This window comes from Suncus etruscus, chromosome 6, assembly GCF_024139225.1.
Source record: "Suncus etruscus isolate mSunEtr1 chromosome 6, mSunEtr1.pri.cur, whole genome shotgun sequence".
In the NCBI taxonomy this organism is placed as follows: Eukaryota; Metazoa; Chordata; class Mammalia; order Eulipotyphla; family Soricidae; genus Suncus; species Suncus etruscus.
The window spans coordinates 71,142,551-71,162,621 of NC_064853.1; the positions used below are offsets into that span (position 1 = coordinate 71,142,551).

Consider the following 20,071-nt stretch of genomic DNA (forward strand, 5'->3'; position numbering starts at 1 on the left):
AGATCACAGGTAAAGATATAAGGATGGGGAGTCAGAAATGTACAGATGAGTGTGTTTCACAGATACATAATATTAAAATATGAAGACAGTTTGCAGAAGAGTTGTAGACACTTAATATCTTCTTGGTTGACTGGGACTGTACTTTTTCGATGTTTGCAGGATTTTTTCCCCAAGATTTTTGCTCTCTAGTGAATTAATCACAACACCAGTCCAAGAGAATGAGCCATTATCTCATTGTCAGTCTTTAAGGCCTGACCTTTCACCTTTCTATAGTATACCATCATACTGTGATAAAATGAAAACAAGTTAAATTTGAACTGTTTTCAAAGAAAAATTCCCCAGTTTTAGGCAAAACATTTCAGCCTTAATTAGCTATCTTTTTAATGTTGTGGTTTATTTTTTATTTATTTTCTGTAGTCTGATGCAGGCTGGGAAGAATATTATGATTACATCTTTCCAGAAGATGCTGCCAACCAACCCAACCTTAAGCTGCTGGCCATGGCTAAACTTTGGAAGAAACAGCAACAGGAAAAGGAAGCTTCTGAGCAAGATCCAGAAAAAGACATTGATGAGAGTGAATCCTGATCTTTTGTTCAGATTGAGAAAATATTTTTTTACTTTTATAAATGATTTGGAACTTTCAGGATTCCTGTACAGTTTTTGTTTATATTACGAATGACAAATATATTGAAATCTTTGGCAACTACTTTTCATAGTACTCTCAAAACACTTTTGGGTCTGTTTTGGGTATGGCAAGTAAAGAAAATTTGTTAAACTGGTGGACTTTTTTTTTTAACTAGTCCAAACATTGTTATACTGATATCATGCATTAGACTCTAATGCAGGGGTCTCAAACTCAATTTACCTGGGAGCCGCAGGAGGCGAAGTCGGGGTGATCCTTGAGTGCAAAGTCAGTAGTAAGCCTTGAACATTGGGAGGTGTGACCCAAACAACTAAAACAAAATAAAAAAAGATTCCTCTAGGGCAGGGCCACAAAATGTTGTACAGAGGGCTGCAGATGGCCCGTGGGCCACGAGTTTGAGATCCCTGCATTAGAGGATCTATTTAAGAACTCTCTTTTAGATTACACTATATTAGGTGAAACAGCAAGCTTTTGAATCTTTTCTAAGCAGTTTTGAAGTTAAATTCCATTGTAATGTAGTTGCCTGATCTCATGCTTGTAGCATTTTATGCATTCTCATGAAAGTCATAGCTTTTCTTGTCTTGTCACACTGAACATAACCTGAACTGTGTCTCAGCTCTGCCACTTAGTGTTATCATAATTTACCTTTTATTTTCAATTTACTCATTCATAAAGTGAGCTAGAGTTCTTTTGAAGATTAAATAATAAAAGGAATATACCACACACATAGTATTGCTCAGTAATTTTGTAGCAGTTTATTCCTTTGATGTGAATATGCTAACGATTGCCTTCTTAAAAGGTAGCACTTAGCTAAGTGCTTTTGAGAATATTACTTGGAAAATAACTTTCTGAACAAGATTGGGTGGTTTGTTTTTAACAGAGAGCTTTGTTGAATTTTGATGATGCTGTTTTCCAAACTTAATTCTCTAGTGGTTTCATTTGAGAATTTCTAACACATACTGTGAAAAAAAAAGTATATCCCATGTTCAAATAAATATGAAAAATAAGGTTGTCTTAGTAATAAAAACTTTATACTTAGAGCCTTTCATACATATGAACTACCAATAAGCCATGCATGTTCCTAAACTTAACAGAATTATTTCTACTAAGAGTACCAATGGATATCACTTCGGCCCCTGCTTATGAAAAACTGATGATCATATTCAACAAATATCTAGCATATTAGTGTAAAATTATCTTGGGAGAATGTAAAGGACTACCCAACTCACCTTCAAGTCCATCAAAATAGATCATTTCCAAAGTAAACACTTTAAAATAATCATTTCTGTGGGTTTTATCTTGTTTCTCACTGGATTGTTTTCAGATTATTACAATGATGAAGACAATAGATGAAAACATATTTTGGCATATGTTGCCCTTGGATGCATGCTCGGCATGCAAGGGCCCTGGATTCCATCAATGGCACTGCTAATTGTGCCCCCTGCCCTCCAAAAAGTAAGTGGTTGATCTATAATTCTTATAATCTAGTTATGACCTTAATTTAGATATCAGGAGGGGGCCTTCCCTGTTTAAAAAAATTATCTGGGGGCAGGAGAGATAGCATGGAGGTGAGGCGTTTGCTTTGCATGCAGGACAGTGATTCGAATCCCAGCATCCCATGTGGTTCCCCCAAGCCTGCCAGGATCGATTTCTGAGCATAGAACCAGGAGTAACCTCTGAGCGCTGCTGGGTGTGACCCCCCCAAAAAAAATTATCTGGTCCAGAGTGATAGCACAACAGGTAGGGCGTTTGCCTTGCACTCAGCGACCTGGGTTTGATACCTGACATTCCATATGGTCCCCCAAGCCTGCCAAGTATGATTTCTGCACAGAACCAGGAGTAACCCCTGAGCACCATTGAGTGTGGCCCAGAAACAAAAAACAACTAAAGCATCTTTTTAGTTTGAGGCTACTTAGGACTCTGTTCAGGGATCACACTGGTGGTACTCGGAACCATATGGCACCTGAGTATCAAATCTGGGTAGTTGGCTGCTTGCAAAACAAATGCCTTACCCAGTGTACTATTGGCAGGACTTTTAGTAAACTATGTTTATTAATATATAATTAGGCCTATCTAGCAATATGAAAAGAAACTGGGAAGAACTGTATAAAATGGGCGCTAAAAAAAAGGATGATTTTATGTATACAAAGAACGGACTTTGAAGAAAGCACTTAAAAATGCTTGGCACGGGGCCGGGAAGGTGGCGCTAGAGATAAGGTGTCTGCCTTGTAAGCTCTACCAAGGAACGGACCATGGTTCGATCCCCCAGCGTCCCATATGGTCCCCCCAAGCCAGGGGCGATTTCTGAGCACATAGCCAGGAGTAACCCCTGAGCGTCAAACGGGTGTGGCCCAAAAACCAAAAAAAAAAAAAAAAAAAAATGCTTGGCACATAAATAAATATCTAAGAGAAATAACCGAAATGACATTCCTCAGTCCCAATTCAGTTTTATAAATAACATGTCCACAAAACATTGAGTCAACAATGCATTTTATTATACATCTTAGATTTATACATTTCATATATGCTCTTAAAGCTCTAACATTTCAATACAAAATAAAATCTATATACGCAGCAGTGGTTCTCAGGCACAGAACTGAGGAGACTGGAGCAAGTTTTTTCCCTAGCATAGAGTAAATTTTATTAATCAGGATAGTGCAATGATTCCCTACCTGTCTTTCTGAAATCTTATTTCTGTGAACAGCTATCATAGATATATTGCTAATTAGAAATGAGACAAAACTAAGTTTTTTAACCTATGTTTTCCTGAAGTCTTTAAGACTAATTGATTATTTTTCTCCTAACAGAATTCCAAAATCATCCAGTGAAAATTCAGCCTAAGAACCACTGCTCATGGTTATTCAATATCTTCAGGCCTCACGGGATGAGGTAATGGTATGATGGATTTCTTCTCAGTGTCTCTGGAAAGGGCTTTCCTCATGTCTGTTAGGAAGCAAAGCAGAACATAAGTATACAAAATACTAAAATACGCTAAACAAATTTTACAATCTAAGCAAAGCCCCCAGAGAGATATTTTTGTTTTATACCCCAACTTTCACCAGAAGCTCCCATTAATATATAACCAAACTTCAGCTGGGAACTTAGCTCTTTATAGAAATGATCTTTTAAAAGAATCTTTGTGAGGCTGGAGCAATATCACAGTGGGTAGGATGTTTGCCTTGCATGCAGCCAATCCAGGTTTGATCCCCAGCATCCCATATGGTCCCCGAGCCTGCCAGAAGCAATTTCTAAGTACCACTGGGTATGACCTGAAAATCAAAACTAAAAGCAAAAACGCACTTCATAAAATAACATGCTGCCTGTAATGTGATAAAACAGTGATTAGCAGGAATTCACCATTATCTAGTTAACTAAGTTAAATAGCAGCAGGTTTGGACAAGACAGGTTAAAGGAAGTTAAAAAGACCCCAAACCAAAGTCCAAGTAATACTATTGGTTTGAATTTATTTCCAAATAGAATTTTTCCATCCATAAGAAAGAACAGCAATGTTTCCACTCCCTCATGGCAGTTCTGCCACAGGAGCTTACCATAGGCATCCTCGTCAGGCTCCCCGTTGCTGGCTGAATAGTACTCTATGACGGTCCTATACACACTGTAGCCCAGCTGCTTGTACATGTTGACTGCGACCTGGTTAGACACTCTGACGAAGAGATCCACGAAAAATCCACCCTTCCTTTAAGGTAAGGAAAAAGGTTAGAAACAAACTCTAGAAAGTATTTTTAAAAACCCTTTGCTTTGACTCAGAATTACAAGTACCAAGGCTAATATTAGGGCTTGATCAATTTTGATAATTGAGGATTGGTAATTATCTCAGTACAAAAGAAAAAATTATATTAGAAACTCTAGAAAATACTTTTAAAACTCTTACTTTGGTTTTGACTAGGAATTATAGTAACAGGGCCTCAGGGCTAATTAATTTTGATTACTGAGGATTGGTAATTATCTCAGTACAAAGGGAAAAAATATTACAAAATACTTTTTGTTTTGTTTTGTTTTGTTTTTGGGTCACACCCGGCAGCGCTCAGGAATTACTCCTGGCTCTACACTCAGAAATCGCCCCTGGCAGACAAAGGGGACCATATGGAATGCCGGGATTTGAACTATCGTCCTTCTGCATGCAAGGCAAACGCCTTACGTCCATGCTAGCTCTCCAGCCCCTCTAGAAAATACTTTTAAAACTTGTACTTTGATTTTGACTAGGAATTATAGTAACAGAGCCACAGGGCTGATTAATTTTGATTACTGAGGATTGGTAATTATCTCATATAAAAAGGTGACTTTCTGCTTTTAATTTCAAAAACATATGAGCATATTTAAAATTATGTTACCAGATTTAAAGAATCACCGTGTATTTTATGGCAGGCCTTGTTTTGAAATTAATCATATATTAATCCAGTGATTTAATTATAAAGTCTGAAGCAAAAATGTCAGTGTAGCCAGAGGGAACACCAGTCTCATTCCCAAAGGCCCCCAATCCTGGTTAGACCCTTGCTCTGGTGGCTCCAACCCTGACTCAATTGATCCCGTTTGTGAACTCAATATAAGTGAAGTCACACTGTAAGTATGTGTGCTTTGCTCATCTTAGAAATACAGTGTGACTAAAGCCTTTTTATCTTCATTTTGCCTAGCACACAAAGCTTTCAATATATAAATACATATACAAGCTATATGTAGCCCTGGGAACAAACATTTCAATATTTTTTATTGCAAACTCTATTGCTTATGAATATTTTTGTAGTTCTCCTAGGAAAAATGTTTCATGGACATAGGGGTATACATATCTTCAGCTTCATTAGATAAAGCTTATTTCCCAGTCTGCAGATGACACCTTATCTTACACCACAGAAGTGATTTCCATTGTACTTAGTTCATCAAATATTTTTACTTTTTTTTTTTTTTTTTTTTTTGTGGTTTTTGGGTCACACCCGGCAGTGCTCAGGGGTTATTCCTGGCACCAGGCTCAGAAATTGCTCCTGGCAGGCACGGGGGACCATATGGGATGCCGGGATTCGAACCGATGACCTCCTGCATGAAAGGCAAACGCCTTACCTCCATGCTATCTCTCCGGCCCCAAATATTTTTACTTTTAAAAAACTTACAATGCAGTGGTATTTCAGGGCAAATTTAATTGGCATTTCTAATTTGAGTTTATTTAATTTATTACTATATAATCTATACAGTACTTACTGTATATTTCACAAGTACTGTTCTATGTTTTCCTCCTCTCAACTGTAGTTCTCTAAATGAAATTCCATAAATTTCAGGGATTATCTTGCACAGCTTTTCTTTTTCCTAAATTCTTAATGTCCTACCAAAGAAGGAACCATCATGACCTGAAAACCCTGTGAGGCAAGCTGTAGGAAGAACTATACCACAGAAAGCATACCCTGTCTATGAAATATGTCGTCTACATTTTACTATAAGAACTATAAAAAAAAAAAAAGAGGAATTTCCTACAACTTGACTCAGGCAGGGGTTAATTAGCTTTTTATATTTTAATATATTTATAGGCAGATTCCCTTAAGAATCTTTTAGAGCAGTAAACCACTAAAGATCCCTTTCAGTTTCTAAATTTTACTGTTCTAGAAATACAATTTATACTGATTAGAACTGTAATTTTTTAAATTCTAAACATTTTATGTTTAGTCTCTTAATACTTTTTTTGTTTTACTTGTTTTATTGTCTGCTATCTAGCATTTCCTTTAAATTGTCAAAGTCTAAGGGCTAGAAATCTAATTCAGGTGTAAGACACTTGCCTTGCAAAACACCAACCTTGACTTAACCCCAGCACTACAAACACCCACGCTGTACCCCCCAAAAAAAGTTGAGAAAGGTTTTTTTTTTGTATAAAAGTGAATTTACAGTCATTTCTTTGGTATAGCCAAAAAAGTTATAGCTTTCACTGCAGAAAGATAATCCTTGGTCGCTCATTGAAATTCTTTTTTTGTTTTTGTTTTTGTTTTTGGGCCACACCCGGTGACGCTCAGGGGTTACTCCTGGCTATTCGCTCAAAAGTTGCTCCTGGCTTGGGGGACCATATGGGACGCCGGGGGATAGAACCGCAGTCCGTCCAAGGCTAGCGCAGGCAAGGCAGGCACCTTACCTCTAGCACCACTGCCCGGCCCCTCATTGAAATTCTTTAAGGCAGGGGCCAGCTTGGAATTTTGAACCTGTCTCAAGTCTTATTATCTATTTTGACTTTAGGGCCACACCTAGCTATGCTCAGGGCTTACTCCTGGATCTATACTCAGGAGCCACTCCTATCAAACTTGGGAACTGTGTGTTGCCAGGGATCGAACCCACTTTGTCCACATGCAAGAGCCTTATGACTGTACTATCTCTCCATGTCGATCCCGCTTTTTTGTTTTTGTTGTTATTTTGTTTTTGGGTCACACCCGGCAGAACTCAGGGTTACTCCTGGCTCTACACTCAGAAATTGCTACTGGTAGGCTCGGGGACCATATGTGTTACTGAGATTCGAACCACTGTCCTCTGCATGCAAGGCAAATGCCCTACCTCCATGCTATCTCTCCGGCCCCTCGACCCCTTTTTTTAAAGTGGGACTGGAGTGATAGTACAGTGGGTAGGTCGCTTGCCTTGCATATGGCTGACCCTGGGCCTATCCACAGCATCTCATATGGACCCAAGTCCACAAGGAGGGATTCCTGTGCATAGAGCCATGGCTGGGTGTGGTGCCCCTTCCAAAAAAGAAAACATGTCATAGAGATCTTAGATGGGCTCTTAAGTTTAAATATTAGCTGTTCACCAGTTCATTCAGTTGAATCCATATGAGAGTCATTCACGTCTTCCTTTATGATTAGTCTGGTTTTCCTTGTAGTGTTACCAATCATTGCATTTGTCTATAATAGAAACGATTCCCTTGCCATTCTCTCATAGTTCCTCAACACAACCATTCTACTTTTATTTATTCTATTGTAAATTACTTTGTATATATAGAAACATTCAGTGTTTTCCCTTTTTTTTTAATATTTGGGCCACATCCTGCAGTGCTAAGGGGTGACTGCCGGCTCTGCACTAGGAAATGCATCAAAGCTGGGTCACCGATCACCGTGTACAAGGCAGATGCCCTCCCTGCTGTGCTATCCCTCTTGCCCCTAACTTTCTTTTACTTAGCATAATGTTCTTGAATCTTAAGTCTTAACTGAAGTCATTAACTTCAAAGCCAATTATATTAACAGTGTTTGAGCTACTGACTTGTCTGGGATCAGTTATCTTATTTCATGCTTTCTGTCAATTATGCCTGTTCATCTAACTTTTGTCATTCCATTTCTTTGTCCTCTGTTAATTTTGTTTGGAATTATATACTATGTCTAAAATAAATATGATATGCGTATGTGTGTACTGATCCATACAAATAAAGACCTTAGTATCTGGGTCTGGAGCAATAGCACAGTAGCAGGTAGGGTGTTTGCCTTGCATGTGGCTGACCCAGGACAGACCCCGTCTGGTCCCCTCAAGCCTGCAGGAGCATTTCCAAGCTCGGAGCCAGGAATAACCCCTGAGCGTAGCCAAAAAACAAAAACAAAAAAATCTTAGCATCTATTCTAAAGGAATGTAGGTTTAGAAACTGAAAGGGAACTTTAGTGGTATACTGCTCTAAGAGACTCTTAAGGGAATCTGTCTGTAAATATATTAAAATGCAAAAAGCCTGAGTCAAGCTGTAGGAAGTTCCTCTTTTTTTGAAGTTCTCCTAGTAAAATATAGATGACAGTTTCGTAGATACAGGGGTATGCTCTGTGGTATAGTTCCTTTTCCTACAACTTGACTCACAGGCTTTTCGGGTTATGATGGTTTCTTCTTTGGTAGTATGTAGTTTTAGCAAATCTAGTGATTATGTGCAAAGCATTAAAGCCCTTCCCAGTGGTTACAGTCCCCAAATATACTTTCTGGAATGTACAATTCAATAAAAAGCAAAACAAACCAAAAAAAGCAGTAACACAGATACATGTGCTTCTATCAAGTTTGTTTCCAAATCTAAGGAGGCCATGAATCTCCAACATATGTGTATCTTATTTAATAATCAGTGAAAGTATTTTTTCTAAAAAGGTAATGAGGCCATAAATAATGAACTGTTTAAAAATAACTGTTTAAGGAGGCCGGAGAGATAGCATGGGGGTAGGGCATTTGCCTTGCATGCAGATAGACGGTGATTCGAATCCCGGCATCCCATATGGTCCCCCGAGCCTGCCAGGAGCAATTTCTGAGCATAGAGCCAGGAGTTACCCCTGAGCGCTGCCAGGTGCGAACCAAAAACAAAAAAAATAAAAAAAGTGGTTGGAGGACACAGTAGATATATGAAGAAGACTCTTCTTACCTTTCTGAAATCTCCTCTAATAACTCCATGAGTTTTGCAGCCAAACCCAGGCGCCGGAACTCGGGGGCCACAGACAGAGCCGTGACGTGGCCATGCCACTCTTCCCGCGCCACCGAGCCTTCTGCTTTCCCCATAACTGCAACAAGATTTCACGCGGCGATGAAGCGCACACACAGCTCTGCTGTAATGTTTGGTCAATTTGGTCCATTTTACCATAAAGGACAAATGACAGTGAGTCTTCATTTCAGGTACTACTTAAGGTTATCTAGCTGTTGGTTATTAGTGCATTTATTTGAATGTCACCCACCTGTAAATACAGTGTTAGATCTAGTTACAGAATCAGGATTAGAAAAATGTTAAAAGAATGTTATGTTAAAACCACTTCATTTGAACACAGACCCACAGTATGCATCTTTTTAAATGACTACATTTTGGGTGAGTGGGTATACATGTGGCATGCATGTATATACAGAACCAAAACAATCCATAGATTGTGGTTAGTAATGTTGCTGATCCAGTTATGTCATAAACCGTGCAATATGTACCAAATAAGTCATGTCAAGGTGGGTATTTTTTTTTTTTTGGTCTTAAAACACCATCGTGTAACTAAACACATTGAGCCCACACCTTGCTTTCTCTAATTCTCCACACCTGGTTTTTCCCTAATCTCTAAAAGCCTCAACACACCCTACTTTGCCCTCACCTGATTGGCTGAGACACAAATATCCAATTCCCCCCTAAAATAAAGTGATTTATCCCTCCCTCTCCACAAGTAGCTTGTGGATGTTTTTTGGTTTTTTTTTTAATTTCTGTAAATGAATCATGAGATAGTTACAAAATTGTTCATGATTGAGTTTCAGTCATGTAATGTCTAACATCCTTCACCAGTGCCTATTTCCAGCCACCAATGTCCTCCTACAATATCCCTGCCCTTTTTGTGGCCTACCTCTGTGACAGACTTTTTTTTTTCTTTTAGATCCTAGTTTGCAATATTAGTTTTTTGGTTTTTTTTTTGTTTGTTTGTTTTGTTTTTGGGTCACACCCGGCGGTGCTCAGGGGTTACTCCTGGCTGTTTGCTCAGAAATAGCTCTTGGCAGGCACGGGGGACCATATGGGACACCGGGATTCGAACCAACCACCTTTGGTCCTGGATCGGCTGCTTGCAAGGCAAATGCCGCTATGCTATCTCTCCGGGCCCGCAATATTAGTTTTGCTACTGAAGGGTTATCATGCCCATTACTTTATCTCCTTTCAGCACCCAATTCACTCAGTTCTTGTCCAGAGTGGTCGTTCCCAACTATAATTGCCATAGTGGTCCATTCTCTCTGCACTAACTGCACTCCCTGCTTTTTGTGGCAAGCTTCCTGCCATGGATTGGTTGTCCTGGCCCTTGTCTCTACTGTCTTTTTGTGTATTATACTTTTTTTTTTTAATATTCCACAAATGAGTGCTATCATTCTGTCTGTTGTTCTCTTTTTGACTCATTTTTGCTCAGCATAATACTCTCCATAACCACCCATATATAAATGACTTAATTTTTCCTAATAGCTGCATATTATGTTTTTCTATTCACTCATCTGGGTCACTTGGGTTATTTCCAGATTCTGGTTATTGTGAATAGTGCTGCAATGAACATAGAAATGTGGAGGGCTTTTCTACGAGTTTTTGTATATATATAGCCCTATAGAATATTCCTAGGAGCACAACTTCTGGTCATGTGGGAACTCAATTTCTAGTTTTTTGAAGAATATGCACTTTGCTTTCCAAAAAGGCTGCACCATTTGACATTCCCACCAGAGGTGAATAAGAATCCCTTTCTCCTTACATCACCTCTGCACTGGTTGTTCTTGTTCTTTTGGATGATAAATATTTGGGGATTGTTTTTTTTTTGTTTTGTTTTTTGTTTTTTTTTGATGATGATGAATGTTTTTGGTTTGGAGGACATACCCAGAGGTACTCAGGTCGCACACCTGACTCTGCACTCAAGAACTTCTCCTGGCTTACTTAGGGGACCATATGTAGTGCAGGAAATAAAACTGTGTGCAGGGCAAATATCCTACCCTCTGCTAGCGCTCTAGTCGCTGTGCCAAGATTTAACATCAACATATAATTAAAAAATTCAAGAAGACTATAACTACACTAATAACTATCCTAACAATGTTAATGAGAGAAGTAGAATGCCAGTCTCGAATACAGTCTGGGGGGTGGGGGAGAGGAAGAGGGACACTGGTGGAGGGAATGTTCCATTGAGGAAGGAAGGTGTTCTTTTTATGACTGAAACCCAACTACCAACATGTTTGTAATCATGGTGCTTAAATATATTATTTAAAAAAAAAGTTTTTCATGAAGACTGAGACCTGGTTTGCCTGGTTCACTGTTGTAATCTTAGCCCTGATACTGATACAGAAGAGATGAGTGAGTGGTCAAATGACTGAAGAGAAAATAAAATTATAGTCGTCATGCTTTCCCTTCCAATTTTTCTATCAATCTAAAACAAATCAATTGAAAGCAATCCTAAGTCTTCATTGTATCATACTTACTGTAACCCATGAGCTCTCCACCAGGCGCTTCTGCAACAATGAAGTACTCTGGCCAGTGGGCAAGGTACTGCAGGTAGAAAGGAATTCCATACTAGGTAGAGCTTGTCAAGGAGCATGAAAAGAAATGGGTGACTAAAAAGTTCTCCATAGAGGGATAGTCTGAAAAAATGAATATGATGTCTGTGATCTTGATACTCAGGACAGCACTAATTCCTAACAAAATCACAGGCATACATGATTCAGATGTGAACGATGCAGTCAGGACTCTACAGCGGTGATTTTCTGCCTTATTACACATGTGAGCAGGATGTTTAAGTTATACTGTTCCTATGGATCACTGAAAAGACCATTCATAGCACTCCCTACCTAAGGTCTGGTTTAGGTACTCTTTCCTCTTAGCTGCAACTCTGTTTGGCACAATAGTGACATTCAAAAAAAGTGGTACATTTTTTGGGGGGGAGATATTCAGTACTCATGTTTCTTAACAATATGGGAAAATTAGTGACTAGTTCTTATGTTAGCACTAGCAACAAATCTTTGAAAATTTTTATTTTATTTCTTCTTTTTATTCATCTTTTATTCTTCTAGGAAGGAAGGAAGGCCAAATCTTTGAAAATTAAGCTTAAAAAAAAATCCAAAATCCACCTCAGATATTGTGTAGTTTCTTCCCTCCAATTATTTTCCATTCTCCATTTCTAGTGATGTCAAGAAATTGTGACTTGAGTAAATGCCTGAAATCATTTGCTTAGTGCTTCACTCTTCAACCCTGTCTTTACTAACATTCCTGTTACTTTTTGATGTAAATTTTTTGCTAGAAATAGCATCAATATTCTCCAAGCAGACCAGCCAGCCTTCCTGCATTGAGCCACCAACAAACACAGCCAACTCTTCAGCTAATAGGGCCTCCACTTGCACGATGGAAGCAGTAAGACCCAACCTATAGACTTGGTACCTTTATGTGTCTAGTGACTTGACTGCTGCATACTATTCAGTTGTGTGAGATAATCCTATCTTCTAACAGTGGATATCTGGGTTCTTTCAAGTTTCTCAGGTTAAATCCTACCTGAATACAGCAAAATTTTTTTGTTTGTTTGTTTGTTTGGGGGCCATACCCAATAGCGCTCAGGGGTTACTCCTGGCTCTGCAGTCAGAAATCGCTCCTGGCAGGCTCGGGGGACCATATGGATGCCGGGATTCGAACCATCATCCATCATGAATCAGCTGTGTGGACGGCAAATGCCCTCCTGCTGTGCTATCACTCCAGCCCCATGAATACAGCATAATTTATTATTACAATCTCACCTAACCATCCCTCCCTTTTTTGGCTTTTTGGACCATCTGGTGACACTCGGGGGTTACTCCTGACTATGCTCTCAGAAATCGCTCCTGGGTTGGGGGGACCATATGGGATGCCAGGGGATCGAACCATGGTCCATCCTAGGTTAGTCTGTGCAAGGCAAATGCCCTACCACTTGCGCCACCACTCCGGCCCCACCATTTCCCTTTTGTGTGAATGTTATCCACATTTTGATTGTAAATCTTCAATGTTTTAATGATATAACACGGGATAACGAACATTTTTTGTAAAGGACCAGAAATTTATCTAAGCCTATGTGGTCACTGTTACAACTAGTCAAGCTCAGCAACAGTACTGAGGGAAGGGCCTACGTAGGTTCAATCCCTGACATCCATGTTCCCCTTGCAATGAGTGATTCCTGAGTGCAGAACCAAGAATAACCTGTGAGCATTGCCAGATATGGATCCCTCAAAATAGAAAAAGCCCAATTACTCAAGCTGAAAACATGGACAAACATCAGATAGTATGTAATTGGTTAGCATAATGCTACACCATACAATGTTCTTTGTATCAGGCATCAAGCCACACACTTATGCTTGTCAACCAAAGACATACCTCTATTACATACTACTTTCAGCTTTCAGGAAATGGATTTCCACTACTAAAGTGTTTTAGAAATATTTCCAGCAATTTACATAGTGATTTATGTTAACTACCCCTCTAACCTCATCTGTATCAGCACTAGGGTTTGTGTTATTGTTCATTTGGTTTTTTCTAGACACCATGATTTACAGTGATAGTTTCATACATACAATGTTTCAGTGTATACCCCTCACTAGTTTTTCCCCTATTAGCAGCCCTAACACCACCACCACCACCACCACCACCACTACCATCACCACAGTGAGCCTGAGTTCAGTACTGGGTTTTACCATTGTTTTTAATTCTAGTTAATGATAGGTCACACTTGATATATTGTTTTGGTTTTAATTCACATACATCACTGAACTAATGCAATTAAACTTAATAAATTAGCCTCCTATATGCATCACTTGTTAAGTTACTAGTATTACCATTCTTAAGAGACAAGGGACTTAACTAAGAAATTTAACTTTGTATTTTAAATCCCTGGGAATATGTAACCCAAACCAGAGTATCCAAACTTTATTCATCTTTGCCTATTTTTCTGTTGGGAAACATGATAAATACTGCTAATTTTACACAAAATCCTTTCTTCCCTTTATTAAGCCACTAAGGTACATTCCCAGACTTCATTAGAATCAGATAAGTGCCAAGAGTCTGTCTGGCAAACGAGATGTCTCTGAAAGAGAAAGACCCTCAGCTTCTGTCCACTGATCTGGGTATGAGGTCACCATTGTGCTGAGGAACCCATTTGGTATGTGCGGCCAGACTCAGAGCTACGGCGAACACAGGAGCTAGACTACAATCTATTTACACGAGGCCATCCTCTTAGAAGTTCAGGCAGATTTCAGGTAGTTTTTGTTTCCAGGTTTTAAAACTTAGCACTTCCAACATTGCATGTTGTATGACTTCCAAGACTAAGCGTTTTTCTTACTCTCAGTAAGCCTTCATGTAACTATTTTTGTTTTGTAAAGGATACAGTTTCTGTAAGTGGATCCAAGTTTCTGGAAAGAAATAAAAGAAACAACATTCAATAAGCTATGTTTACGCAACAGATTTAACTAAGCTCTTTAAAACAAAAATGTAACAATACAGAATTCATAACTTTAAAACCAACTTTAGAGCTAAGAAAGATGGTTTAAATTACCTAATGACCCAATGAATAGAACTAATGACAGCAAGATTTTCATTCTGCTTGTTTAAGAGATAACTTTGAAATTTTTTTTTTTTTTTTTTTTTTTTTTTTTTTTTTTTGGTTTTTGGTTTTTGGGCCACCCCCGGCGGTGCTCAGGGTTACTCCTGGCTGTCTGCTCAGAAATAGCTCCTGGCAGGCACGGGGGACCATATGGGACACCGGGATTCGAACCAACCACCTTGGGTCCTGGATTGGCTGCTTGCAAGGCAAACGCTGCTGTGCTATTTCTCTGGGCCCGATAACTTTTAAATTTAATATACCCACATCAAAATCCTGGCATGTGCTTCATACAAGCTATCCAGTAAAATTGCCTGTGATCTCCACACCTGAGCCTTCTCTAACTAAATTCCTGCTTTTTCAACTCTATCCTATCCACTAAATGTGGGCTCCCTTCGTCAACATACCAACCTTCCCTTCCCACTTCTCCAGTCCTCTACTTCCAAGACGGAGAAGCCTCCCAGATCCCACAGGTGTTATCAAATGCTCACCTCACCAGAATATCCTATTAGAGAGAATCTCTTTCCCACCTTTCATCTGCAAAAAGACCTTGTCAATGAACAGAACCACTATTCCCCAGACAAAACACATGCTCTCTTATACTGTCCCTCTTGCATACCCACACAAATCTTATTTGAAGCTCTTAACAATGCCCAACTGATGTCATACATATCTTTTAGAATGGCAGTTCTCAAACTTTCTGGATAACTTGATACAGCTTAAAAAATATTCATGACCCCAGAGAACTTAATTTAAATTGGATAATGGTTATTTATATGAAAATTTCTTTAATATTTATTATATAACAGGTGAAGCTTTTGGGGGGAGGGCAGGGTATTTTGGTTTTTGGTTTTTGGGTCACACCCGGCAGCACTCAGGGATTACTCAGGTTGTTCTGGCTCTATGCTCAGAAATCGCTCCTGGCAGACTCGGGGGACCATATGGGATTCGAACCAACGACCTTCTGGATGCAAGGCAAACACCCTACCTCCATGCTATCTCTCTGGCCCCCTGGATGAAGCCTTTTAAATGAAATAGAGGTATACTATTAGTTTCAGCCACACACAATGATTCTTTATTTTCAAATACTGCTCTGTTGAGCATCATAGTAAAATAAAATCACCAGTTACAATTTTCTCTTATGATGAAAACATTTAAGACATATTGACTAGAAATTTTCAGATATACAGCACAGGTTTAGTAAAGGCTATGATTTATGTTTCATAGCTATGTCTTAGCCTTTTGAGCATCTTCAATTATATATGAATATATATATGAATATCTTATTCATTGCATAATTCACCACCACATCATTGTCTTACCCTTCAGTATGCTTACAAAAAATTTTTTGTCATGAAGGGCTGTAGAAGTAACACAGCAGGTAAGGAAATTTGCCTTGAACACAGCCAACCCGGAATTGATCCCTGGTATCCCATATGGTTCCCCAACCTTGCCAGGAGTAATTCCTGAGCACAGTCCCTGAGTACCACTGGGTGTGCCCTTCCCCGTACCCCAAAGTAAAAGAAAACACAACTTGGCCCGAGCAATAGAACAGTACATAGGGCATTTATTTGCACAGAGCTGACCTGGGTTTGATCCTCCGCATCCCCCAAGCCTGCCAGGAGTAATTTCTGAGCAGAGCTAAGAGTAAACCCGAAGCACTGCTGGGTCTGGCCTGAAAAACATGTTAAAAAAGAAAAAGGGGCGACGGCACAGTGGCCAACCCAGGACCAATGGTGGTTCGAATCCCGGCATCCCATATGGTCCCACGAGCCTGCCAGGAACAATTTCTGAATAGAGAGCCAGGAGTAACTCCTGAGCACTGCCTGATGTGGCCCAAAAACCAAAAAAAGAAAAAGAAAACATAAGAGTCGAAAGAAAGCCTGTCAGAGGCCCACAGCAGCAGAATCCAACCACCTGGGAGTCCCTCCATCCACAACTTAACTTGCCATTCCACAATCCTGCTGGAGTTCTGGTACCTGCATTCATCATCCCTACCCCAAGCCCTACTACTTCAGGACTCTCCTGGAAGAAGTGCAATGTGTGCTCCTGACATGGGTGTGCAGGCAATAGTCCTCACTGTCATTCTGAGCCTCCTCCACCCCACCCCACTGTGTTTACCTTCCAGATCACTGGATCACTAGGACTCCGCACTGTATGAACTAATGTCACCTACCCACTGCTTTTAATAACCATCCACCTATCAGTAACTCCCAATCTTCAGTCTAGACTTAAAGTCTAGTTCTTGAGCCCAGACAGTCTAGCTCTTGAGCCCAGACTGCTTCCCTGGATTTCTGGTGTCTCTGCCCTACCCGTTGTGGTACTGCTGCAGCCCTGAAATCCAATTTTATTATGAATGTCCACAGATAGTTTCTATCTACTTGACAGAAATTTGCATTTCTTGCTAGACAAGGCCCATTCTCTAAACCCTCTTCCATAAGAAGGCTCAATGCTTAATCTCTCCACAATATACTATAATCCAGTTTGACTGGTTGGCCTGACCACTCAAGTTCTAGAACTCACACTCTGTCATGCTCATCCCGCAGCTTCTTGTCCACACCTCAAACTTTCATACCTGCCCACCTTCCCAGAGTTTCCTTCCTCTCCACTATCAACATTTTACCCATCCTCTAACTTCTAAAGTCTAGTCTCTCTCTGAAACGCACCCAGGCCTCTAGCCACCTAATTTCGTATTCTTCCCATACTCCTGACACTGGGATTTGACAGCTTAGTCCTTGGTTTGCATACTCTCTTAAAAGAGATGGATCAGAACACCGCGGCAGGTAGGGCATTTGCCTTACCAGAGGCCGATCAGAGTTCGAACTCTGGCATCCCACATGGTCCCCTGAGCCCTACCAGCAGTCATTTCTGATTGTAGAACCAGGAGTAACCCTTGAGCACTGTCAGATGTAGCCCAAATACGAGAGACACAGAAAGAAAGGGAGAAAGAGACAGATGCAGGGATCCAGGGCAGATGGGGAAAAAAGAAAGACAAGCTATGTCACAGCATGCATGCCGACAGGTATGTGACGAGGTCAACCAACACAGACTGCAACGAGATCGTGGTCGCATGGTAGCGACCCCCATACGTGTGCACAGGAATCGGTCACTTTGCCAGGGACTTCGCATGATCATGTATGTTTTCGTGTTTCAAAAGGGGGTGAAGGAGCACCCACCCCACCCAAGGAAAAAAAAAAAAACCTCAAGCCCTAACTAGACCGGGATTGAGACTGTACACAGCAGAGGAGCAAATCCAGACTGTGTGCGGGGCAGAAGCAAAGGGGTGCACCGAGGTGGGATACAATGTTGCCCCACGGGGAGACAAAATCACCAGCTCCTTCCTCTAGGCGAGCTGCCCGCCCTCGAACCCCAGAACATTGGCCAGGCCAGAGGACTCGGTCCTTTCGATGCGGCCCCTAAGGTATCAGCTAACGAAATAGATCATAAGCCGAAGCCCAAGGGGCCCGGGCGGGGCGAGCGGGGCCGGGTGGTGTCAGGCCCCCCGCTGCGGCCCCCCAGGCCCCCGCCCCGTCTCCGAGCCGCCGCTTACATGTTGTTGAACCGGAACAGGTCGTCGCACGTGAAGGCCCGCAGCGTGGTCATCTCGCCGTCCCGCAGCCGCTCGCCCAGACCCGGGCCCGCCTCGCCGGAAGTCGCCTCTGCCCCGGCGGCCGGGGAGGGGAACTCCTTCCGGGTCAACGTGGTGCCCGGCCACCGCAGGGAGCACGCGCTCCCCCTGCTGGCGGGAGTGTGGCGTGGCAACACCGCGCTGAAGTCCAGGGGAATTTTTTTTTTTTTGGTTTTTGGGCCACACCCATTTGACGCTCAGGGGTTACTCCTGGCTATCAGCTCAGAAATCGCCCCTGGCTTGGGGAGACCATCTGGGACGCTGGGGGATCGAACCGTGGTTCGTCCGACGCTAGCGCTTGTAAGGCAGACACCTTACCTCTAGCGCCACTTTCCCGGCCCCACCAGGGGATTTTTTGCCCGTGACTTTCCTTCCACCCAGAGACTATAGAAAGCAGAGCAGTGGGATCACACTCAGAAGGGAAGCAGAAAAGTCTCAGGCATCAGGAAGGTGGATCTTAGCGCTACTGGCCTCTAGGGCCAGAGTGTTAGAGCAGCTGCTTTTTTTATCCCAGACATCATATATGGTCGCCCAAGAATGCAGAGCCCAGGGCAGGTGTGGAGAGGGAGGAGGAGGAGGACGGGAGAGGAGGGGAGAGAAAAGAGGGGAAGAGAGGAATGAGAAGAAGAGGGGAGGGCCCGGAGAGATAGCACAGCGGCGTTTGCCTTGCAAGCGACCAAAGGTGGCTGGTTCGAATCCCGGTGTCCCATATGGTCCCCCGTGCCTGCCAGGAGCTATTTCTGAGCAGACAGTCAGGAGTAACCCCTGAGCACTGCCGGGTGTGACCCAAAAAAAAAAAAAAAAAGAGGGGCGAGGACGGGAGAGGAGAAGAGTGGAGAGAGGAGAGAGAGCCTGCCTCTGAGCCCTTCCAGGAGCAACACCTGAACCTAACTGGGTGTAGCCCCCAGTACTAACGAGTATGCATGCCCCCAAACAAAGCAAAACAATGAAGTTTATTATAATCGTAGGTCTTATTATTATATTAGTATAATAAATTCGTATATTACAAAAGATGACAATGTGTCATAACAGACACGCTATGAGTATTTTGCATTCTTTTTGGTACTGTGTTTGATATCTGTGCTATGTGATATATATCACATGGGACCGTTTTGCAGCCTATGTCAATCCTGGTACAAAACTGTTATTAAGGCCAGAGCAATAGCACAGCAGTAGGACATTTGCCTTGCATGCGGTTGAAGCTGGATTCCCAGCTTCCTATATGGTCCCCCAGCCTGCCAGGGGTAATTTCTGAGTACAAAGCCAGGAGTAACCCCTGAGAACCGCTGGTATGGCCCAAAAAACAATCAATTAAAAAAATCAATCAATAAAGTTTAAAAAAATAGATTTCCGAGTGTGTGGGTGAAAAGTTGATTTACATACTCAATGGTTCCTGTAATACCTTTCTTTCCTTTCTTTCTTCTTTCTTTCTCTCTTTTCTTTCTTTCTCTTTCTTTCTTCTTCCTTCCTTCCTTCCTTTCTTTCTCTTTCTCTCTTTCTTTCTTCCTTCCTTCTTTCCTTTCTTCCTTCCTTCCTTCCTTCCTTCCTTCCTTCCTTCCTTCCTTCCTTCCTTCCTTCCTTCCTTCCTTCCTTCCTTTCTTTCTTTCTTTCTTTCTTTCTTTCTTTCTTTCTTTCTTTCTTTCTTTCTTTCTTTCTTTCTTTCTTTCCCTTTCTTTCTTTCCTTCCTTCCTTCCTTCCTTCCTTCCTTCATTCATTCATTCATTCATTCATTTGGGGTCTCACCCAGCAGCGCTCAGGGAAAATCACTCCTGG

General features: G+C 41.3%; 2 protein-coding genes across 2 annotated transcripts in view; one reads left to right on the plus strand and one right to left on the minus strand.

Annotated features, from left to right (window-relative positions):
* Positions 1–630, plus strand: part of CRNKL1 (crooked neck pre-mRNA splicing factor 1) — a 29,178-nt gene extending 28,548 nt beyond the window's left edge. The window contains 1 exon segment of the mRNA XM_049775588.1: positions 418–630. Within this exon segment, the coding sequence (XP_049631545.1) occupies positions 418–630 (213 nt within the window).
* Positions 631–3,116: 2,486 nt separating this feature from the next.
* On the minus strand, positions 3,117–18,336 carry NAA20 (N-alpha-acetyltransferase 20, NatB catalytic subunit). The gene is made up of 6 exons (XM_049774367.1): positions 18,221–18,336; positions 14,458–14,482; positions 11,540–11,630; positions 9,000–9,135; positions 4,192–4,337; positions 3,117–3,586 (listed from the first exon to the last, which is right to left on the minus strand). Exons 1-6 carry the CDS (start codon positions 18,271–18,273, stop codon positions 3,501–3,503), a joined length of 537 nt encoding a protein of 178 aa, XP_049630324.1. The 5' UTR covers positions 18,274–18,336; the 3' UTR covers positions 3,117–3,500.
* Positions 18,337–20,071: the final 1,735 nt, after the last annotated feature.